The sequence below is a fragment of the Manis javanica genome, chromosome 8 (genome assembly GCF_040802235.1).
Source record: "Manis javanica isolate MJ-LG chromosome 8, MJ_LKY, whole genome shotgun sequence".
NCBI classification, from domain to species: domain Eukaryota; kingdom Metazoa; phylum Chordata; class Mammalia; order Pholidota; family Manidae; genus Manis; species Manis javanica.
Genome location: NC_133163.1, coordinates 113,441,263 through 113,458,499, shown reverse-complemented (window position 1 = coordinate 113,458,499; position 17,237 = coordinate 113,441,263). Strand labels below are relative to the sequence as shown.

Below are 17,237 nucleotides of genomic sequence, written 5' to 3'. Positions count from 1 at the left end.
ATACATAGATCTTAATGTCTCATAAATGTGTTACTGATTAGGAAGGTAATAGTTTGTACTGTCTTTGAAAACAGACTACTCAGGCCAATTGTTCAGGTTAGCAACTATTCACTATTATGTACATATATACTATGGTATACCTGGGTAATTCTCAATTAATACCAGGCAAGGTACAGCAGATTTGCACAGCAAATGCCTTCATCATGGCACTAACTAGTGGAAACCTAGTAAGTGGTTCAAATATCATATCACAGGTACGTTTAGTGCTTAAGTTCTGAACACTTCTCCTTTAACTTATATTTATGAATAAAAAAATGCAAGCAGGTGTTCAGTGCTTCAACATTAATACAGAAATTTTTGATTGCTCCTCTTTTAAGGGTGTGGATAAGTTTGAGCAAAATCTAAGGATGCCAAATGAACTGTTCATCCATCCATACTCCATTGTTGGTTCATCAAAAATAGCCTCAATTTTTGTTTTTTTAAACTGAGTGACTTACTCTGTTTAGTGTATTGTAAAGTCTCATTATTTCATTTGACAGCATTCCACTTCCCTAAAAAAGTGTTTGAAAACTACTTAACCTGATCTTGCTTTTAAACAAGGGTAAGGCCAAGCCATGAGATTTTTTTTTGATAGTCTATTCCACCAGTGTTCCAAACAAAACATAAAACACCTTTGAAATAGGCTCTCTTAGCTCTCCCCTTGCCAAAAAGCATATTTTCTCCCAAACTCAGAAACTTACCTCACTTCCTACAAAAGCCCTAAATACTGAAATTTAGATTTCAGTGTCAATGAACAAGGAAGCAAATCAAGAAACACGTTTTACTCTCTGCCTGAACACTGCACTTATCCTTTAGTTACCCATCCTTTGGTTCTCACGTGAAGGTCGTCCCTTGTAGTAACCTTCCCGAGTGTCTCCAATCTTTATTTCCACAACATCCTGCACTTCTCCCACCCCAGCACTCAACAGCGTAGCAGAACCCAACTGTTTCAATCATCTTTATTGCCCCAGCACCTGGAAGGTAGCAGCTCAACATTTGTTAAATATATCATTAAAAGCAGATATTGCCATCTCCCTATGGTAAGAACCATAAAAGTATAAAGGATAAACTTTGCTAATTATTCATTTTATAGATGAGGAAACTAAGCAGAGAGGGAAATTAAGCTGCCCAAGGTTCCCAAACTGGTAAATGACAACAGAAAACAGAATATAGGACTCCTGAGTCAAAAGATATTTGCACATTACCACAATGCCTTCATTTAAATTCCAGGTCCTTTTTGACACAACCCAGATCAGGCCAACTAAAATGTTCACAGTAAGGAACTTCTGGAAAGACGATTAGGCTTGCCCCCTCTCTCCAGAATCTATAAGGAAACTGACTCCCAGCACAGGCGTACAGGTCTAATTATCAAGGATTTGGCATTATCCTACGGAGAAAAGGCCCCACCAGCCGAGTGTGTAGCCTGACACCCTATTCCAGAAGCGAAACTATAAACCGGAGGTCAAAATGCGGCGCCTAAAGACCAACAACAGTCTTTTCATTCACGTTTCTTCACTCTCATCAACTTTTTAGTCCTCCCCACTTCCCCCTTCGCTCAGCCAAAGCACACCCCAAAGCTCCTTCCCGCCTCGGACCCGAACAGGTCTCACTGCATGATCTCTTCGCTGACATCCAGACAGAAAGTTTTCCGCAACTGTTGGGTGCACCAGCCCACCAGCTGTTCCCGGGACGCCGCCCCAGCCTCCGCCATTTTCCTCAGCCGGAACCAGCTGGGCTGCCAAAGCCTCACGTCCTTCAACGGACTAGTCCCCTTCGCAACACCGACCTCGCTTGCGCTGGTTCCGCCAACCTGCACCGCCCAACACAGATCCCTCCCACCTGTACTGCCTCCTCCTTCCGGCAGCCTGGTGTGTTTTCTTTTGTGTCAGAGCTTCATCTGCGCAGGGATCTTCAGCGTTGTCAGATGTAGGACTAGAGAATTGGGGATTGTGCCGAGAAGACAGCACAAATACATATAAAAACTACAGTTCAGAGAAAACAAACAGACAAAAGAATACCCCGTAACCTGAGAGGCCAGCTTTTAACTTGTTCTGCTTTTTTGTAAAAAATTTAAAATAGCACTTGAAAGCTATAGTAAGGGCCATAAGAATTTGCTTTGGTGGTAGGGGCTTTATTAATACCCCATGTAGCCTAAGACTAGATTCACATTGCTAAAACCTCTTTCTGTTTAATTTTTTTGGACCAGGTCTTTTCCAGGAGAGCCAGGACTACTGAGCAAGCTCTAGGAGGAAGAAATAATAAAACAATGCCGGGATTTTAGTTTGAAGATCTTCCCCATGAATTCTCTGTATTAAGTTTTCAAAAGTTAAAGGTATTTTAACCTAACATGGCCAGATTTAAGGGTCTTTGCTACTCCCTATTGCAGTGGGACAACGGACTGGAGAAAATTTAGCCAGACTTTTCTGAACAGTATGATGTCTTCTAATAAATATCATCACTAAATTTAATTGTCTGTTTTTGTGTTACACTCAGGTTCTTCATTCCCATTAGCTATATGGACTAAGTAATTACATTAATTGGATGCTGTTTCACCTTTTATGTTAATATTTCACTGACATAAGTAATCAGAATAATGTAAATATATGGATTTACATTTAGTCTGGATTGTCTTTGTTATTAATTTGGAAAGTACATGATTTTCCAGCTTAAAAAAAATACTCTGAATGAAAAAAGCAGCAGCATTTCCGGCAAACTAACACATTAATAATTTTTACAAAACAGCATATTTTTCCTAATTTTGTACCTATCATGCATCCTTCCCTATCATAATTGGTATTAAAAAGACAAACATACAAACACAGCTATAGTAATATGTAGCAATTCTTTGTAGCAATTTACTTGACATGTGGACTAGGAGAAAAGACCCACAGTTCTCTATGCAACTCTAATCGCCGCAGGGAACTGGGAAAGGAGTTTGAGTTAAGTAATTCAGGTCTTTGTAGAAGCCACTTTAACTCAAGGAAGTAATGTGCATTGAAGAACAGTTGTGTATCATGAGGGCAAAATGACAAAGAACAAAGGAATACCCTGGCGTTTGTTGATTTTTCTGGTAGGGATTTGGTGTAATCTTAGACTCCAAGGTTTAGACAAAGATACAGGTAATTTCCAATACATTGCCTTCTATTATAATGTTAATCTAACCTGTTGTCTAGATTCTTTAATTCTAAAAACACAAAGTAGTTGTGATTCTATTAAAGTACGGAGTAGCCTATTTTTCGAAAGTCCAAGCATAATTTATTGGAGAGAATCAATGCAATCCTTACTTTAAGGATTGCCTTTCAAGTGAGCATTTTAACAAAATACATCCCAAGACAAGTTCATTCTGATCATATTTTATGCATGGTATTAAGAGAATGAAAATCATTTCCCAGGGGTATTGTGAAGTAATTAGGAAGATGATAGGCATGGGGGATAGAAAATAGTCAAGGTTCCTATTCTAGAGTTATGTTCACTGCGTGACAGGGATGCCCCTTAGCACATTTGGCGTATTTTTAAGGAACTCTGAAACTATACAGTTCTAGGGAAGACGTTTTATTAATTTGCTTGTGTGTCTGTGTGCATAGTACATACAGTTCACCGTTTTTTCTTTAGTATCACACCATCCAAAAAAACGTAGAAAAGCTCTGTAAATAAATTGTATTAGCTACCTTTTCTCCCATTCTATGCATTGCCTTGCTTTTGGACGCTGTAGAGTTCACGCCTGAGGTGTTAAAGGTTCTCTTCCTTTGATTCGCATCAAAATGTCGCTTCATTTCAGGTTTTACTTTCTGGACTCTGTTGTTACGGATTTAACCACGCGGTAACTTCTGAAGAAATGCTGGAATTAGCCGTCTTTCCTGAGTTTAATTTCCCAAACAGGCCCATGTCCCGAGCTCAGAATCAGCACCCACACTTGGCTCCCCCCTTCCCCGACTCCCCAGGGAGGGCCCTGGCACCGGCCGCCTGGGGCAGGCACGAATCACGGGCTTCTGCAAATGGACGGACGGATCAGCCCCGCGCTACGCCCGGCCGCTGTCATCACTGGCCACTGGCGGTTGGCTGCGGGGGAACGGCGCGGAACCAATGGGAGCAGCAGCCCCGAGCCCGTGGAGCGCGCGGGAAAAAGACGAATCAACTGTGGCGGGAGATTCGTTTTCGAGTCCTTGTGCCGTGAAACACCCTTCGCTGGAAAGTAGGTTGTTCTCATCTCCTCTCGCTGGAACATGGTGCGGACTAAAGCAAACAGTGTCCCAGCCACCTACAGAAAAGGTGAGGCATCGCGCCGGGTAGTGGAGGGCACGGGAATTCCCTGTACAGCCTGCCTGCCGGCGGGAGATGCTGGAGTTCCCCAACCACCCCGTGCTCCAGACTGGCCCAGCCGGCCAGGAAGCGGCGGCCGGCCCCTTCACCGAGAGGAAGAAGCGGCGGGGACCGGGGAGGGTTACAGCGCTGTTGTGGATCGCGGATCGCGCGGCTTTCCTCTACCAGCGGCTGGGTCCGGGACTTTGATGAGAACCTTGGCTTCGAAACTCGGTGTCAGAACTTCACTGCCCGATTCTGAACGTCCTCTTGTGCCTCTCTCCGCAGTTGTGGCTTCTCGGGCCCCCAGGAAGGTGCTTGGTTCCTCCGTCTCTACCACTAATTCCACGTCGCTTTCGTCGAAGAAAGGTAAAAACCGCTCGCCGGAGGAATCCTCTCTGAAAGGGATGAGGCCTGGCACCACAGTTCTGCTGACCCGAGAGCCCCCTGACCCACCATGAAATTTATTTTCCTGAGATCCTCACGTCGGAATATTCTCCTTGCCCTCTGTTAGATTGAGGGGGCCCTTGGCCTCTCGGGCATGAAACGACCTGCGGGGTTAGGGACGTACAGTTTATCTTCAAACCTATTTTTCTTTCCTAGTTAGCGTTATTTTTCTTAATACTGACATTTTTTTTTCTTGTAAGAGGCTATTTAAGCGCCCCTTTACTAGATTAAAAATTAGGACAATAGTTGACATAGCTGATCGTGTTGTCTTTTTAGTATAAACGTTTTTGTTTTCATTTCTGCGTGTTTTTTATTTTCCTCTCTTTCTGTTTTTTAAATTGGTGCCTGTGTGTGTGGTTTCCAATTATGCAGCTCCTGATACTGCCTTTGAGATATTAGGAGGGAAAATCAGGTCAGGGAAAGACCATCACACTGCTCCTTCTAGTAAGAAGATGTTGAGAAAATACCTGGCCATCTATTTGGTGCCTCATTCCTTTCAGCAGGAAGTTGAGCAGTTAGGAAGATTAATTCAAGATCTAGATAAGAACAAACAGGGAAGCACTGTTAAGGACTTGATTGGTTTTTAACTTAAACTTCCCCCTATTATAAACTTTTTATTGGAAATAGTTACTATTTCAGTCTCTAAGTAAAAAGTAAGAGTTGGTCAAAACTTTTCCTTTAAATAAGAAGGAATAGGTTTTAAAAAGGTTTAAAAAATTGAAAATAGATGAGTTTATTGGGACTATCATATACCCTGTACCACTAAATTTAATACCAATTACAGCCATGTTCCATGGTGTGGTCCACTGTTGAATTACCAGAGACAATCGAATAGGCCCTTAATGAACATGTGTTGGACAAATGCACCCATTAAGGTGTCTTACAGATCCCCAGTTTTAATCAATTATATGAAATTGGTAATATCCTCATTTTAAAGATGGGAAATTTAAGCTCAAGTTACATACCTTGGTAAAGGTCACGTAACTAAATCAGTGCAGCTGTGTTTGATTCCTGTGCTGAACTATCTGTTGCTGCTATTCACCTTCTAATAAAAGCACTCCCATAGGTTCCTTAGGGAACATTATGAAGAAAAGGATTTTTTAAAGGCCGTTTGTGCTTTTAAAAAAGTACAGGCAATATAACTTCAGAGAGTATATATGGAAACTTTTTAAAGTTTTCTTTAACAGTTTGTGGCAAATGTGCTTAAAAACAAAAGATATTTAGTGACAATTTGTTCCTCTTCGTATTCTAATCATTATAGAGGGGCAGGAATTTTTCCTCAATTTTTTCTTTATATTACTATTTAAAAATAATCAGGTATTTGATTTTAAATAATCAGAATTTAAATAATCAGGAATTTAAGATAATTAGGATAGGAGCCTTATGAACTGAAAAGGAGCCAAGTGCTTTGTGAAACTCTCACATTACTGTGTCCTTGTTTTGCCTTTTATGTGTTTTAACTAAATGACTTTATTAAGTAAAACTGGCAGTTTATATTACATGGTGCTACCTTATGTTAGGAAAAAGTGTGTCAAGCTTTAGTATGACAGTACATGAGACTATTTAAATAGCTCTGCTTGTGAACAAAATATGAAAAGTATTTTCCACTTGTAAAAATTCTATTAATGCTATTTTCTAGGCTAGAAAGTAACTATAATAAAATGTTATTATATATTATACTATAATAACATAAAATGCACTGTTGACTGACTATAGCTTTACCATGTCACATTTTCCAATTATTTTAAGATTGTGTAATACCATTTAATATATTTTGATTTGATTTTAAGAGAATTAAGTTTTTTTTAAGATATTGCAGTTATATTCTTATTTAGTTCCATCTGTGTATATTTTGTAGCTGAAAATAAGTATGCAGGAGGGAATCCAGTCTGTGTACGTCCAACTCCCAAGTGGCAAAAAGGAATCGGAGAATTCTTCGGGCTGTCTGCTAAAGATTCTGAAAAAGAGAATCAGATTCCTGAAGAGGCAGGAAGCAGTGGCTTAGGAAAAGCAAAGCGAAAGTAAGTTTTTATATTCTACAATATAAAGAAAAAGAAGATGTTTATATCTTGAAAGTAAAAGACAACAGGAAATTGAATAACTTTTTCTACTTGAGCAGATAAAAAAATACAAGCCAGAGCTTTTAAAATTTGTGCTACTCTTATTCTAAGTCACTCCCAAATTTCAAACATAAATGAAAGGTATTATTTTACTCATTGTAGTTGCTCAAAGAGGACTGGTTCCCATTCAGATGATAAGTGCTGCATTATTAACTACAAACTTCCTTTATTCTTTAATATTTACTGTCTATTTTCTATAGTGTTTTTTTCCAAAAGCAATTTCCATGTTGGTTTGTATAGCTTGAATTGCATTAATCCTGCCCCTCAAAAAACTACTAGCTCAACCTTCATATAACCAATGTAAAAAAGCTGGAAAATATAAAAATACCCATTACATTACTTAGAAACAACCAAAACTAACACCACGGTGTACTTTCTGTACAACTTCTCTATAAATACACAAAAATACTTCAAAACAAGTTGGGGGTAAAACTGCAGACATACAGATTCAGTGTGTAAACTTCTTAAGATAATTCATGTTTTTTAAGCTTGTAATGTCAGGAATATGCTCGTGGTAAATGTTAAGCAAAAATTCTGGATCCAAAAGTACAATGTTGTTGTATAAAAGACGTATATAAATATCCCAGATATCAATAGTGATTATCTCTGGGTAAAAACCTCATGCTCAGCACTGCCAATATTCAACAACAAACATTTTTTAAGAACCATGAAAAAAAATAATGCCACTTGGAAAAAAAGACAATGAAATCTGATTTAAAAAACAGGTCTGTAAATAATAGGATTCAGGCTTTCTAAACAACTTTGAAAATTTTTGTTTCAAAAACAAATTATTTGAGTAGAGGTGAGGAGTGGTGAACTGCATGCAAGTGGGTGGGTAGTCACATCACTGCCATTAAGACTCTCCCTGATATAAGACTCTCGTCTAGATACCCTCCCCTGCACCATACAGGAGCTTGTGAGCAGTGAGTCTGACCCAAAGCGCATTGACTAACAGTGGACAGAGTATGATGGCCACGTTCAGTCTGGCGCTGCTCCTACCTACGCAGGTTTATTCGTAGGTTCCTTTAACCGCAGACTAGATCCTCGGTTGGAGCAACAACGTTCACCTGCAGTAAACAGTGAGTTTCCTTGTTGTCGTACTTGACCTTCTAGATTTCTACTGTTAAGAGACCCAAGCAAACATCTGCAGTTCACTAACCCATATTGTAAAGCCCAGTGAATCCATATAGTGTCAAGAAATCCAGTGTGACAAGGAAAACACAGGTCTTCATCAAATAGGCTAATTCATTACATTCTTATTTTAACACAGAAAATGTGAAGAGTCCCAAGTTGTACTGGTTTAAAGGGCATTGAAGGATTTGATTTGATAATGAATACCAGTACTAAATCTATTGGAGTTTCATGTACAAGATTTAAGAGGGAGATAACATTGAAAATTAATGATGTGATTAAATGTAGCTCAAGAAATATAGACACTTAAAACTCTACCTTGAAAATAAGAATATTTTCACCTTGGTCTTCAGAAAAAGGATGATCTCTGGAGTGGGGATTCAATTTCACTTTGGTTCATAAAACCTAGAAGGCTGTAAAATGATTAGGTTATATAAAAAGTTTCCATGATTCTATTTATACAGCATGTACATTGGAAGGAACCACCTGGTGTTATTGTAAATCCTGTGTATATTGTTTCAGCAATCCTAATTTAATGCTGATATACTTTACAGTTTTATATTGTTTTCGCTGCCCTCTTGGGAACTTTTTCCTCTGATGCTTGCATTTGACTTTATGTAGTAATTAATATATGTCAAGGCAATGATGGATTGAAATCTACTACAAATCCAAGCATGAGTAATTTCTTACATGCACAGTTAAAAGTCAAATAAAAGGTATTTCTTATTAAATATTCCTATCCAACAGAGTGCGAGACTCATCTAGCTAGCTTGGATCACTTGCTTCTCAAGTTTATAAGTGCACTGACTTCAATCTTATTATTGTCTTTATTTCTGCATATCTTGAGTAATTTTTAAAATTTTGATCTGCTTTGAGGACATATTTAGCAAATCTTGAAATTAAGAGGCAAATTTATGGAGGAGGCAAAAATAATGTATATTAGGTGTTTGGGAACAAAGGCTGAAAACCTGCCTGTGTTAAATTCACAACTCCGGGGCACTTTCTGTAAATATTTCTTCAAAAACTTTAAGAATCAGAATAGCTGTGTTGGGAAAACTTTTTATTTTTATACAAATATTTGTGTTTCAGTATTTTTAAATATTTAGAATCTGATCTTTAAGTATGTGATTCTGGAAAGTAAAACTTTTACAACTGCCTTGATATACAGAAATTTTTTTAGAAATAGACACTTCATGAAATCTTTGGCTCACATGTGCACATACTGATGCTTAGATATTACAGTATCCACTATGGCCATAGTATTCTCAGTAAGTCTTAAGGCAGTATTTGCCATCTTTGGAAACCTACGCCAGAACAACTAGATCCAACATATCTCAAGCAATGTGACATCTATGGGTGTGAACACCCATGTCTGAACACTGTACATCTGTTTGGGATTGTACATTGTGTTTGTAATTGATTTACACTGAACACAAAAATAAGTGGCTGAAAGAACAACTGAAGTGTTTTAAAATTACATTAATATATTAATTAATAATAAATATATTAACATAAAGTAGTTTATGCCTATAAAATTTTAGTAATTATTCAATACTATATATAGGGTCATTTAGTAAATGGGTATTGAGTGCCTACCATCCATCTTATAAGATATTTAATAGAAGGATTGTCGGATTCTGAAGCAGTAACTAAATTTTAGACTTTGTTGCTATGACACTATTATGATTTCCGATTTCAATAAAAATTAACAACCAAGGGGATACATTTTTGGAGAGAGACTTTTAAAAGACTTACTTTCATGATCCTATAAGTCTTTTCTGGGTCCTTGTCATTGTCTGGCACCATTCTTCCTTGTTCTTTCTCATTCTAATATGAACAAACTAGTATTTAAAGTTAGCTCTAGAATATATTCCATTCCTTTTGAATTATTGTTCCTTCCATTAAAGAAGCAAAATATTAGGCAGTATAACCAAGTATGGCTATATACCATTGATCACTGTAGCAATAAAACCTATATTACAGTCTTTCTATCATATGGAAAAAGATTATACATATATTCTTATAATTTTGATCCATGTATAAAAAATTTGTGACATAAAACTAAGCGTTCCTTTAGGCCCCTCCTTACATTTATCTTTGTTTAGGAGAGTTTTAATTACCCCTTAATTGATAGTAATCAGTAGGTTTGCTTTTGATAGTAAATAGTAAACTATCAGCTTATCAGGACTTCTGCTATAAACTTCCTAATTCATAATCTGGAATATATGTATATATTCTATCCCCACAAAGGCAAGGTAAGCTCGTATCAATTGCACAAAAGAAGAGTCAGAACCAAGAAAGACTATCTAGTTAAAACCTTGAGGTGAACTATGATACCCAAAGTAAGTCAGGTCCCTGAAAAAAGGAAGTTTGGTTCATGCAGTGTTGACGTTTTAACTTGATTTAATTTCCAGGAAAATACAATGAAGACCTCCCAGTAATCTAGTAGTAGGTAAGTCAATGATAATATACCAAGTCAGAATACCTTTGCTTTATATTCTTCTACTACGAAGCTCTATGAGCATTCAGGCCTACTGGATCTTATTTGAAAACTGGTTATTTTAGAATAGATCTCACAAATCGTCATCAACTCTAAGAAATATCTGATTTATGATAAGTTTTTAATTGACTTTTCTCTATAGAAAGTATAACAAGTACAAACTGGCTTTAGGATAATGTAAATTATTTTTCAAAAGCTACGACTACATATGCCAACTTAGACAATTTTGAGGTTTTTCTAGTTAGGTAATGTATTTCATATGGTTTAAAAGGGTATACAGTTAGATATGACAACTTGTTACGTTTTCTCTGCTTGAGTGGATTGGTTAATCTTTTGCTTTTTATTATTACCTAGTTCTTGCTGAGGGATTATACTCTGTCAATTCAATTAATTTGTTGAAAGACAATGCTATAGAAATAAAGGTTCCTTTTTTAATAAAAATAAGAAACTGATTTGGCAAATTAATGGGCAAAATAAATTGTTAAAACTTTTGTTGTTCTGGTACTTGGAATTTGTAGGTATTTGTTAATTAATGGGGCTTTTAATTTTTTCATTTCAAGCTAGACTCACTGCACTACTATTGTTTCTGATTCATATATTTGAAACTATTTTGTTTTTTGAAGGGTTGATACTCAAATGACTATTGAAGTTCTCTATTCTTTCCACAGAGCATGTCCTTTGCCACCTGATCACACAGATGACCAAAAAGAGTAGAACTTTCTTATTCCTTCTTGACTAATGTCTCCTGTTTACTCTGGTATTCTAGGATGTAAATTTGCATAAATGTATTTGTTCCAATTAGCTTTGTTAAATAAGCATAGGCATTTAATTTAAAAAAATGAGGCTTACATACAGTTATTCAAAAGCAAGTAGTTATGATATTGGAGAGTCTGTAAGATTAATTATGGTTATTTAGTTTAGTACTCAATATAATACAGTATTTGATTTCTTTTACCTGTTATTAAGGTTCTTGTTCTTGCTAAAAACAAATCATTGCACGGTGCTGTAATTCTGAATCTGCTGCATGTGAGATTTGATTAGATCTTTGTACTGATGCCATTTGTATTGGCATTTGATTATTACAATGGTGCCGTATTTTTGTTCCTTTTATTTGCTTTAAAAAGCAGTTAGATTTTTGCACATTAAAAAAATTCAGTATTAATTAAACTAAACCTAAAGGAAGAGGGTCAAAAATGCAATGTTCAAAAAATTTGGATGGTTATCGTTTCCTTAGAATGGTCTTGAAGGCTTAAATGGTTGATAAACCTTCTAACAACAAAGAATATAAAATACTAGCATAGGATCAGGATGATTCAATAGACAACATTAAAAAAAGAGGACTTTTCCTTGGATATGCATTTGATTCTGTATCATAAAATATCACACTTTCGGCTTATACTTTAGAAGTTGGAAATCAATAAAACATGAAAGGCAAATCATGATATAGCCCAGGGCTATGTCTAAAGTCCTTAGAGTTACCATTATATTTTCAAGATAACCAGGGGTGTAATTGATAAAGTGGATATAATAATACTTAGTAACTGATATTCTTGCTTCCTTGGCACACTTTTTGCTGACATCCTGTTGTTAAAATTAACCATGTTTTAGCAGGCATGTTTTTATGAAATTTGTTTTTAATAAATGAATAGTTGTTTTCACAATATGCTATCCATTGTGTGCTTCCTAAGATTATATCCTACTAGATATTTCTATTTTATTCCTTTCAAATATATATGCACTGCCCTAGTTTTATCAACTTTGAAACTGAGTCCTGATGATAGATTATATTTTTGCTCTGTCTTTTAAAGGTGGATATTAAACAGAATGTTACTGGATTCAGGATAGAGTTTTTATCTTAAGTACTTCCTTGATAATTAGGTTTTTTATTAAGAAGTAGCTCAAACCAACTTTATTAAAGTCAGGTTTCAGTGGGTCTGAAACCTGATTTGCTATTTTTTACTTATGGAGAAAGAAACCTTACTGTGCTGTGTGCAATGAAGTCTAATTTTGATATGCAACTGTCTCTAAAAAAATTTGACCTAAAGAACCTACAGTCTTTTCAAATACACATTTGATGGTCTCACTTTTATTAGCAGAAGTCCATGTAATCTATTTCCTTGTCAAAGTTTTTTAAAAATGTAGATTTGCAATTTAGCCTCTTCTAAACATAAGGGAAGTACAAATTCCCTGTTTCCTTTAAAACTGAATTAAAAAATAAAGTTTGTACATTAAAAAAGTAATTAAACCAAGTTTGTAATTTTGTGCCCTTCTTCACAAAATCAATCTCCTTTTCCTCTTTGGATTATTCAAATTATTAATGCTAGTGTTAAATTCCTGGCCAGTGATTAGAACTACTTTTCTGGAATTTTTTAATGCTAGAACATTGTAAGGATCATATGTATTTTGTGATTTCATAGTTTCACAAAGGAAGAGCAATATTATAGCAAAAATAAAGTGTGTTGAAAATTATTTACAAGATGATAAATGCTTATCACTCTTTTAAAAAGCAGAAAATAAAGCCTAAACAAATGTAAAATTGTGTATGTGTATGTGTATACACACACACACACACTGCTTACAAATCTCACTGTACTTAGAATCCTTCAAGCTTAATTCACTTTTGGAAAAATTGAAGGTTGAGTTGGGCCTCGGTCCAACCAATTGTTATAATGGTTCCTTTTACCTTTGAGGAAAGCGTATAGAGGTGTGAAGGATCTTCACTGAATCAAAACTGGGAGGAATGTTAGAAGTTATTTTGTTCGTCCCAAGCCAGTTATAGCTATTCATAAGTGGACTGTTTTATTAGTTGGCAACTCTAATTGTGAAAAATGTTATATGAGTTTAAAATTTGAATTTTTCTAACTCCCCTCCTCCTATACTTGGTTCTGTACTACACAGATGAAGTTATCCCTTCCACATGACAACCTTCAAGTATTTATTTATTTAAAGATAGCTGTTACATCTTTAGTCTAGTCTTCTCTTCCTAGGGCTAGACATGCTGTTGTTTATGTCACGTGTATGCTAAGTGAGTTTCTCTAAGTCCCTTGTGTAAGAGGCTATGTTTTTTGGGTTGTATATTGCTTAGGTACATAAATGGTAAATGTGGCTAAATTTCTTCTAATCCCAAGTATTTATTAATTGTTAAACTCTTGTTTTGGTATTTTAGATCCTCTCTTTCTACAAGTTGGTATTTGGAGAACAAAAGGAACTCCAAGAAAATTTGAATATTAATTATTTTAGGAATATTTAAATTATTAATTATTGAGTAATGGAGTGTTGGGTTTCCTAAAAATAAATGTTAGTTATCCTAATTCTTTCTTAAATAATTACTAGTGTCGATTTAAAAAGTGAAAAAAGAAACTTAAAAAAAAGGCTGGAGGTCCCATATTTATCTACTGTGCTGACTTTGAAAGCTATTTGGTGCCTAGATCTGAGAACATTGTCTGATTATGGTTCATATTAAGAGCATGGATTCCTCTAGTACTGCTCACAAAATTCTGAAAGTGTAGTTAAACCCACATAGCTAGTTTTAGGTGCGGATTGTGCTATATTTACATCGCTAGAGATCTCTAAGCAATGAATATGTTGAAAATGATAAAATTGAGTCAAGTAAGTTATTCATAAACCTATACAAAAGTGATTGAATAATAATTTAAATAATTGTAGAAAGAGGATCTAAATGAATTGTTTTAACTCACATTTCTTCAGGCAAAGGGAAAAATGAATGATACAGAGGAATTTGCATTTCTGTATTGGCTTAAACTACCACATTTAATAGTACTCAATAAAACATTTTTTTCTATAGAACACATTTACCATAATTATATTAAATTTTTAGAGACATTTAAGTCCACCATAGTTTTAAATTAAGTCATTCATTGGGCTTATAGTTTTACTTTTCTAATTAAAAAATTTTGGTTCTGCTGACAAATTGAAATACCAAGCTCTATTTTGTAATGTTAACAGGTTTATCATTTGTCACTTACAGCCAGATTTAAAGAACAAGTGATTATTGGATGTGCTTAGATTCCATTTGAATTGTGTGTGTATATTCTCGCACATGTATGCATATCCATGGCAAGCATTGAAATGTTTTAGACTTTCCCACTACTAACATTTGAATCTGAAGGGAACCTTCTTAAAGGTTTTGCTGAGCTGTCTAGGATGAATCAATTTAATGCTGTCTCATGTGCACAGGAAACCACAGACCTGCTGTTTCTTTTAAAGGACCAAAGCTCATTTCCTTTGCCCCAGCTGAGGTGAACAACAGTCCAATGTTGGTGACTAAGAGGTTATCATGACCAATAAAGTTGGAGCCGGCAACTTCAAGTATATTCACTGCCAAGCAATGGAGGACAAATTCAGGTGCTATTAAGCTTTATTGCTTTTTAGCAGACATATTCAAGATTGGAAAGCGAAGTGATGATTTTTAGTTATTTTTCTCTGCCCAACTACATTTCTCTGAATATTTAATTGCCATAATGATATGGGTCGTTTTTCTAAGAAGAGGATTAATTTATATTGCTGTTTTTTACCACAACCAACTCTCAATATTTTCAAAGCTCATAGAGTTTAAAGAAACTACTGATAATTCAATTTTGTGCTACTTATCAGTTTCTAGAAGTCACCAAAAGTCCTGTGGTATACATATATTCTAGAATATTATTATCCAGTTCCCTTCCTATCCCAAACCTCATTCCGCAAAACTCGGCTATCCTGACTGTGTAAAGAAGGGTGAAATTGTGTTTGCTGCCCCTAAATGAGACAAGTGTTTGGGAAGTGCCAGAACGGCGTGTTCAACCAAGTCTCCTTGCTGGATATTTAAATCTGGTATAAATCATCATAGAAAAGTTCAATACTGGGAAGCACTAAACTAAGCTAGTCGGGCATAACCTTGTTTAGTACACAATGCGTGTTAATAAAAAATAGACTGGAGTATAGACTATAGAGGTCTAGGCAAGACTTGTTGAGGCAAGCCCTTTTCCAACCTCTACCTGCCAGTAAGCCTGCCCTAGTTTAAATGAAGCAGAATGATTCTCTTCCTTTATATTTTAGTCAGTGACTGACTAAAGCATAAGAAGAATAAATGAGGTGTCTTAATAACATTTTTCCACAGTGTTTATGGTATGAAAGTATTCGTTTATTCTGAGTGGAGGATTAAATGTCTTCCTACTTCCCAGGCTTGATTATGGGCTTCCTTTGGCTTTATCTCATTGCTTTTTCTTTTAAGGGTTAAACTAACTCTACTCGATTTACAGTGAATCTTTGTTTTCACCTTCCATTTAAACTAGGTTATTTCCAGCTCATACACAAACGTGCAATCCTTACAAAAGGTAAGATAGGAAAAGACAAAACTTTTCTCACTATTCGGTTTCAGGGGCTGTCACAGGAGAACGAAGCGCATGAAAAATTTCCTAACACTGAAGATTTTTAAAACCCAGTTGAAACATAACTGAAAATCCACAAGAGGGAGATGCTTGCTAAACCGTCAGAAAGTAACTCCCACGAGGACCAAAGAGCCTTAGGAGGAGCCACTGAGTTGGTCTGGGACCCAGGGCGGGAGGGATTAGGTGTATACAGTGGCTGTGGGGAACTATACTGCTAAAGGGAAAAGCAGGATGAGCTGCGTGACTCTGGCAGCGAAGCTTGCGCTCGGTCTAAGACCAGGAGCAGAAGGTAAGAGCGTGTTGCCAACGAAGAGCAGGCGCTTCTGGTTACCTCCTGGTAGTCCCAGAAGAAATGGGGTGGTTGTCTTTGAAGGCACTTCCGCTTAGTAACCGCACGCGGTTGCTAAGGAGGGGGGTAGTAGCGGGGATGACCCGGAAGTGGTTGTGTCCATTTCTCACAGTCCGCTCTAAGTTTGTCCTATTGGGTGAGCCAGGGTGCCCTCTGCCGGGCCAAGGGTGGGGCCAGCGCTAGTGGTTCCGGGTCATCTCCAGCTGCCCCTCCGTTCCTCGCCTTCCCCCTCCCCTCTCGCGCCTCTCCTCCCTCCCGCTCTGGGAAAGGGAGAAGCTGCTGCTGCGCGTGGGTGGAGAGGAGCGCTCGGCGCCTCCTGGAGGGAGCCGCTCCCGCCCCATCTGAGCCCCGGAGCACGGCCAGACCAGGTACTCGCTCTTGCTTCTACGGGGTCCAGGAGGCTGGAGCCTGAGTGTGTGTGTGGGTCTTCGGGTGCTGGTAGGGGCCCCTTCTCCCGGTCCGGGTGCGGGACGCCGAGATCCTGGGTGGGGCGCAGGCCGGTGTGTATGTCCATGGAGGGGTTCGGGCAGTGGAATGGAGAGGCTTGGGAGACACCGCTGGCGGAGAGTTTCGGGTGGCTAGCTGGCTCGAGGTTGCGGGGGAGGCGCCCCCTTGGAAGCAGAAGACGTTGTCGGGTGTGGAAGGGGAGTTTGCCACCTAAAGGGCTTGCTCTGAAAGGGGGAGCATCCTCCGAGGCCAAAAGGAGAGTCTGGACCGCGGCAGGGTGGCTGGGGCAGTTCCGTGCTCCCATTGCCCGATCGCTCCGCGCACCCCGCTGGGACGGATCCGGACTTCGAGGGTTGCGAGTAGGCTGGGCACTGCGGGGAGCCGCCCTTGGTGGAGCTAGGGCAGAAGAGTGGGTAAGGAGACCTCCCTCCAACCAACTTCCGTGCGCTTCCCCCAGCTCTTCCTTTACTGCTCTCTTGCCCCAGCGTCCTACCGGAGCGGTACCCCCTCAGTGGGCA

At 37.8% G+C, this 17,237-nt stretch overlaps 3 protein-coding genes across 9 annotated transcripts in view; 2 read left to right on the top strand and 1 right to left on the bottom strand.

The window, feature by feature from the left end:
- TRIP4 (thyroid hormone receptor interactor 4) overlaps positions 1 to 1,806 on the bottom strand; it is a 59,924-nt gene extending 58,118 nt beyond the window's left edge. For all 3 annotated transcript variants that reach the window (XR_012120739.1, XM_037006065.2, XM_037006066.2), the window contains exon 1: positions 1,650 to 1,806. Coding sequence is in view for 2 of the 3 variants with exons in the window: in XM_037006065.2 (XP_036861960.2) it covers positions 1,650 to 1,750 (101 nt within the window). In the remaining variant the exon portion in view is untranslated. The remainder of the gene's footprint in view (positions 1 to 1,649) is intronic.
- Positions 1,807 to 4,137: 2,331 nt separating this feature from the next.
- On the top strand, positions 4,138 to 12,197 carry PCLAF (PCNA clamp associated factor). 2 transcript variants are annotated; one of them, XM_017673908.3, is made up of 5 exons: positions 4,140 to 4,308; positions 4,627 to 4,707; positions 6,644 to 6,806; positions 10,451 to 10,488; positions 11,205 to 12,197. In XM_017673908.3, exons 1-4 carry the CDS (start codon positions 4,263 to 4,265, stop codon positions 10,461 to 10,463), a joined length of 303 nt encoding a protein of 100 aa, XP_017529397.3. In that variant the 5' UTR covers positions 4,140 to 4,262; the 3' UTR covers positions 10,464 to 10,488; positions 11,205 to 12,197. The 2 variants fall into 2 exon arrangements, with proteins under 2 accessions (XP_017529396.1, XP_017529397.3); XM_017673907.3 differs by lacking the exon at positions 10,451 to 10,488 and having other exon boundaries at positions 4,138 to 4,308.
- A 4,269-nt stretch (positions 12,198 to 16,466) lies between these two features.
- CSNK1G1 (casein kinase 1 gamma 1) overlaps positions 16,467 to 17,237 on the top strand; it is a 304,324-nt gene continuing 303,553 nt past the window's right edge. For all 4 annotated transcript variants that reach the window (XM_073211961.1, XM_073211960.1, XM_073211959.1 and 1 more), the window contains exon 1: positions 16,467 to 16,640. The gene's annotated coding sequence lies outside the window, so the exon portion shown is untranslated. The remainder of the gene's footprint in view (positions 16,641 to 17,237) is intronic.

What these genes read in the sequence shown, in the direction of transcription:
- PCLAF (XM_017673907.3), top strand. Translation starts at nt 4,263, where the DNA reads ATGGTGCGGACTAAAGCAAACAGTGTCCCAGCCACCTACAGAAAAG. An exon ending in CCCAGCCACCTACAGAAAAG is followed by an intron (nt 4,309 to 4,626) that starts GTGAGGCATCGC and finishes CTCTCTCCGCAG; the next exon opens with TTGTGGCTTCTCGGGCCCCC. An exon ending in TTAGGAAAAGCAAAGCGAAA is followed by an intron (nt 6,807 to 11,204) that starts GTAAGTTTTTAT and finishes TTCTTTCCACAG; the next exon opens with AGCATGTCCTTTGCCACCTG.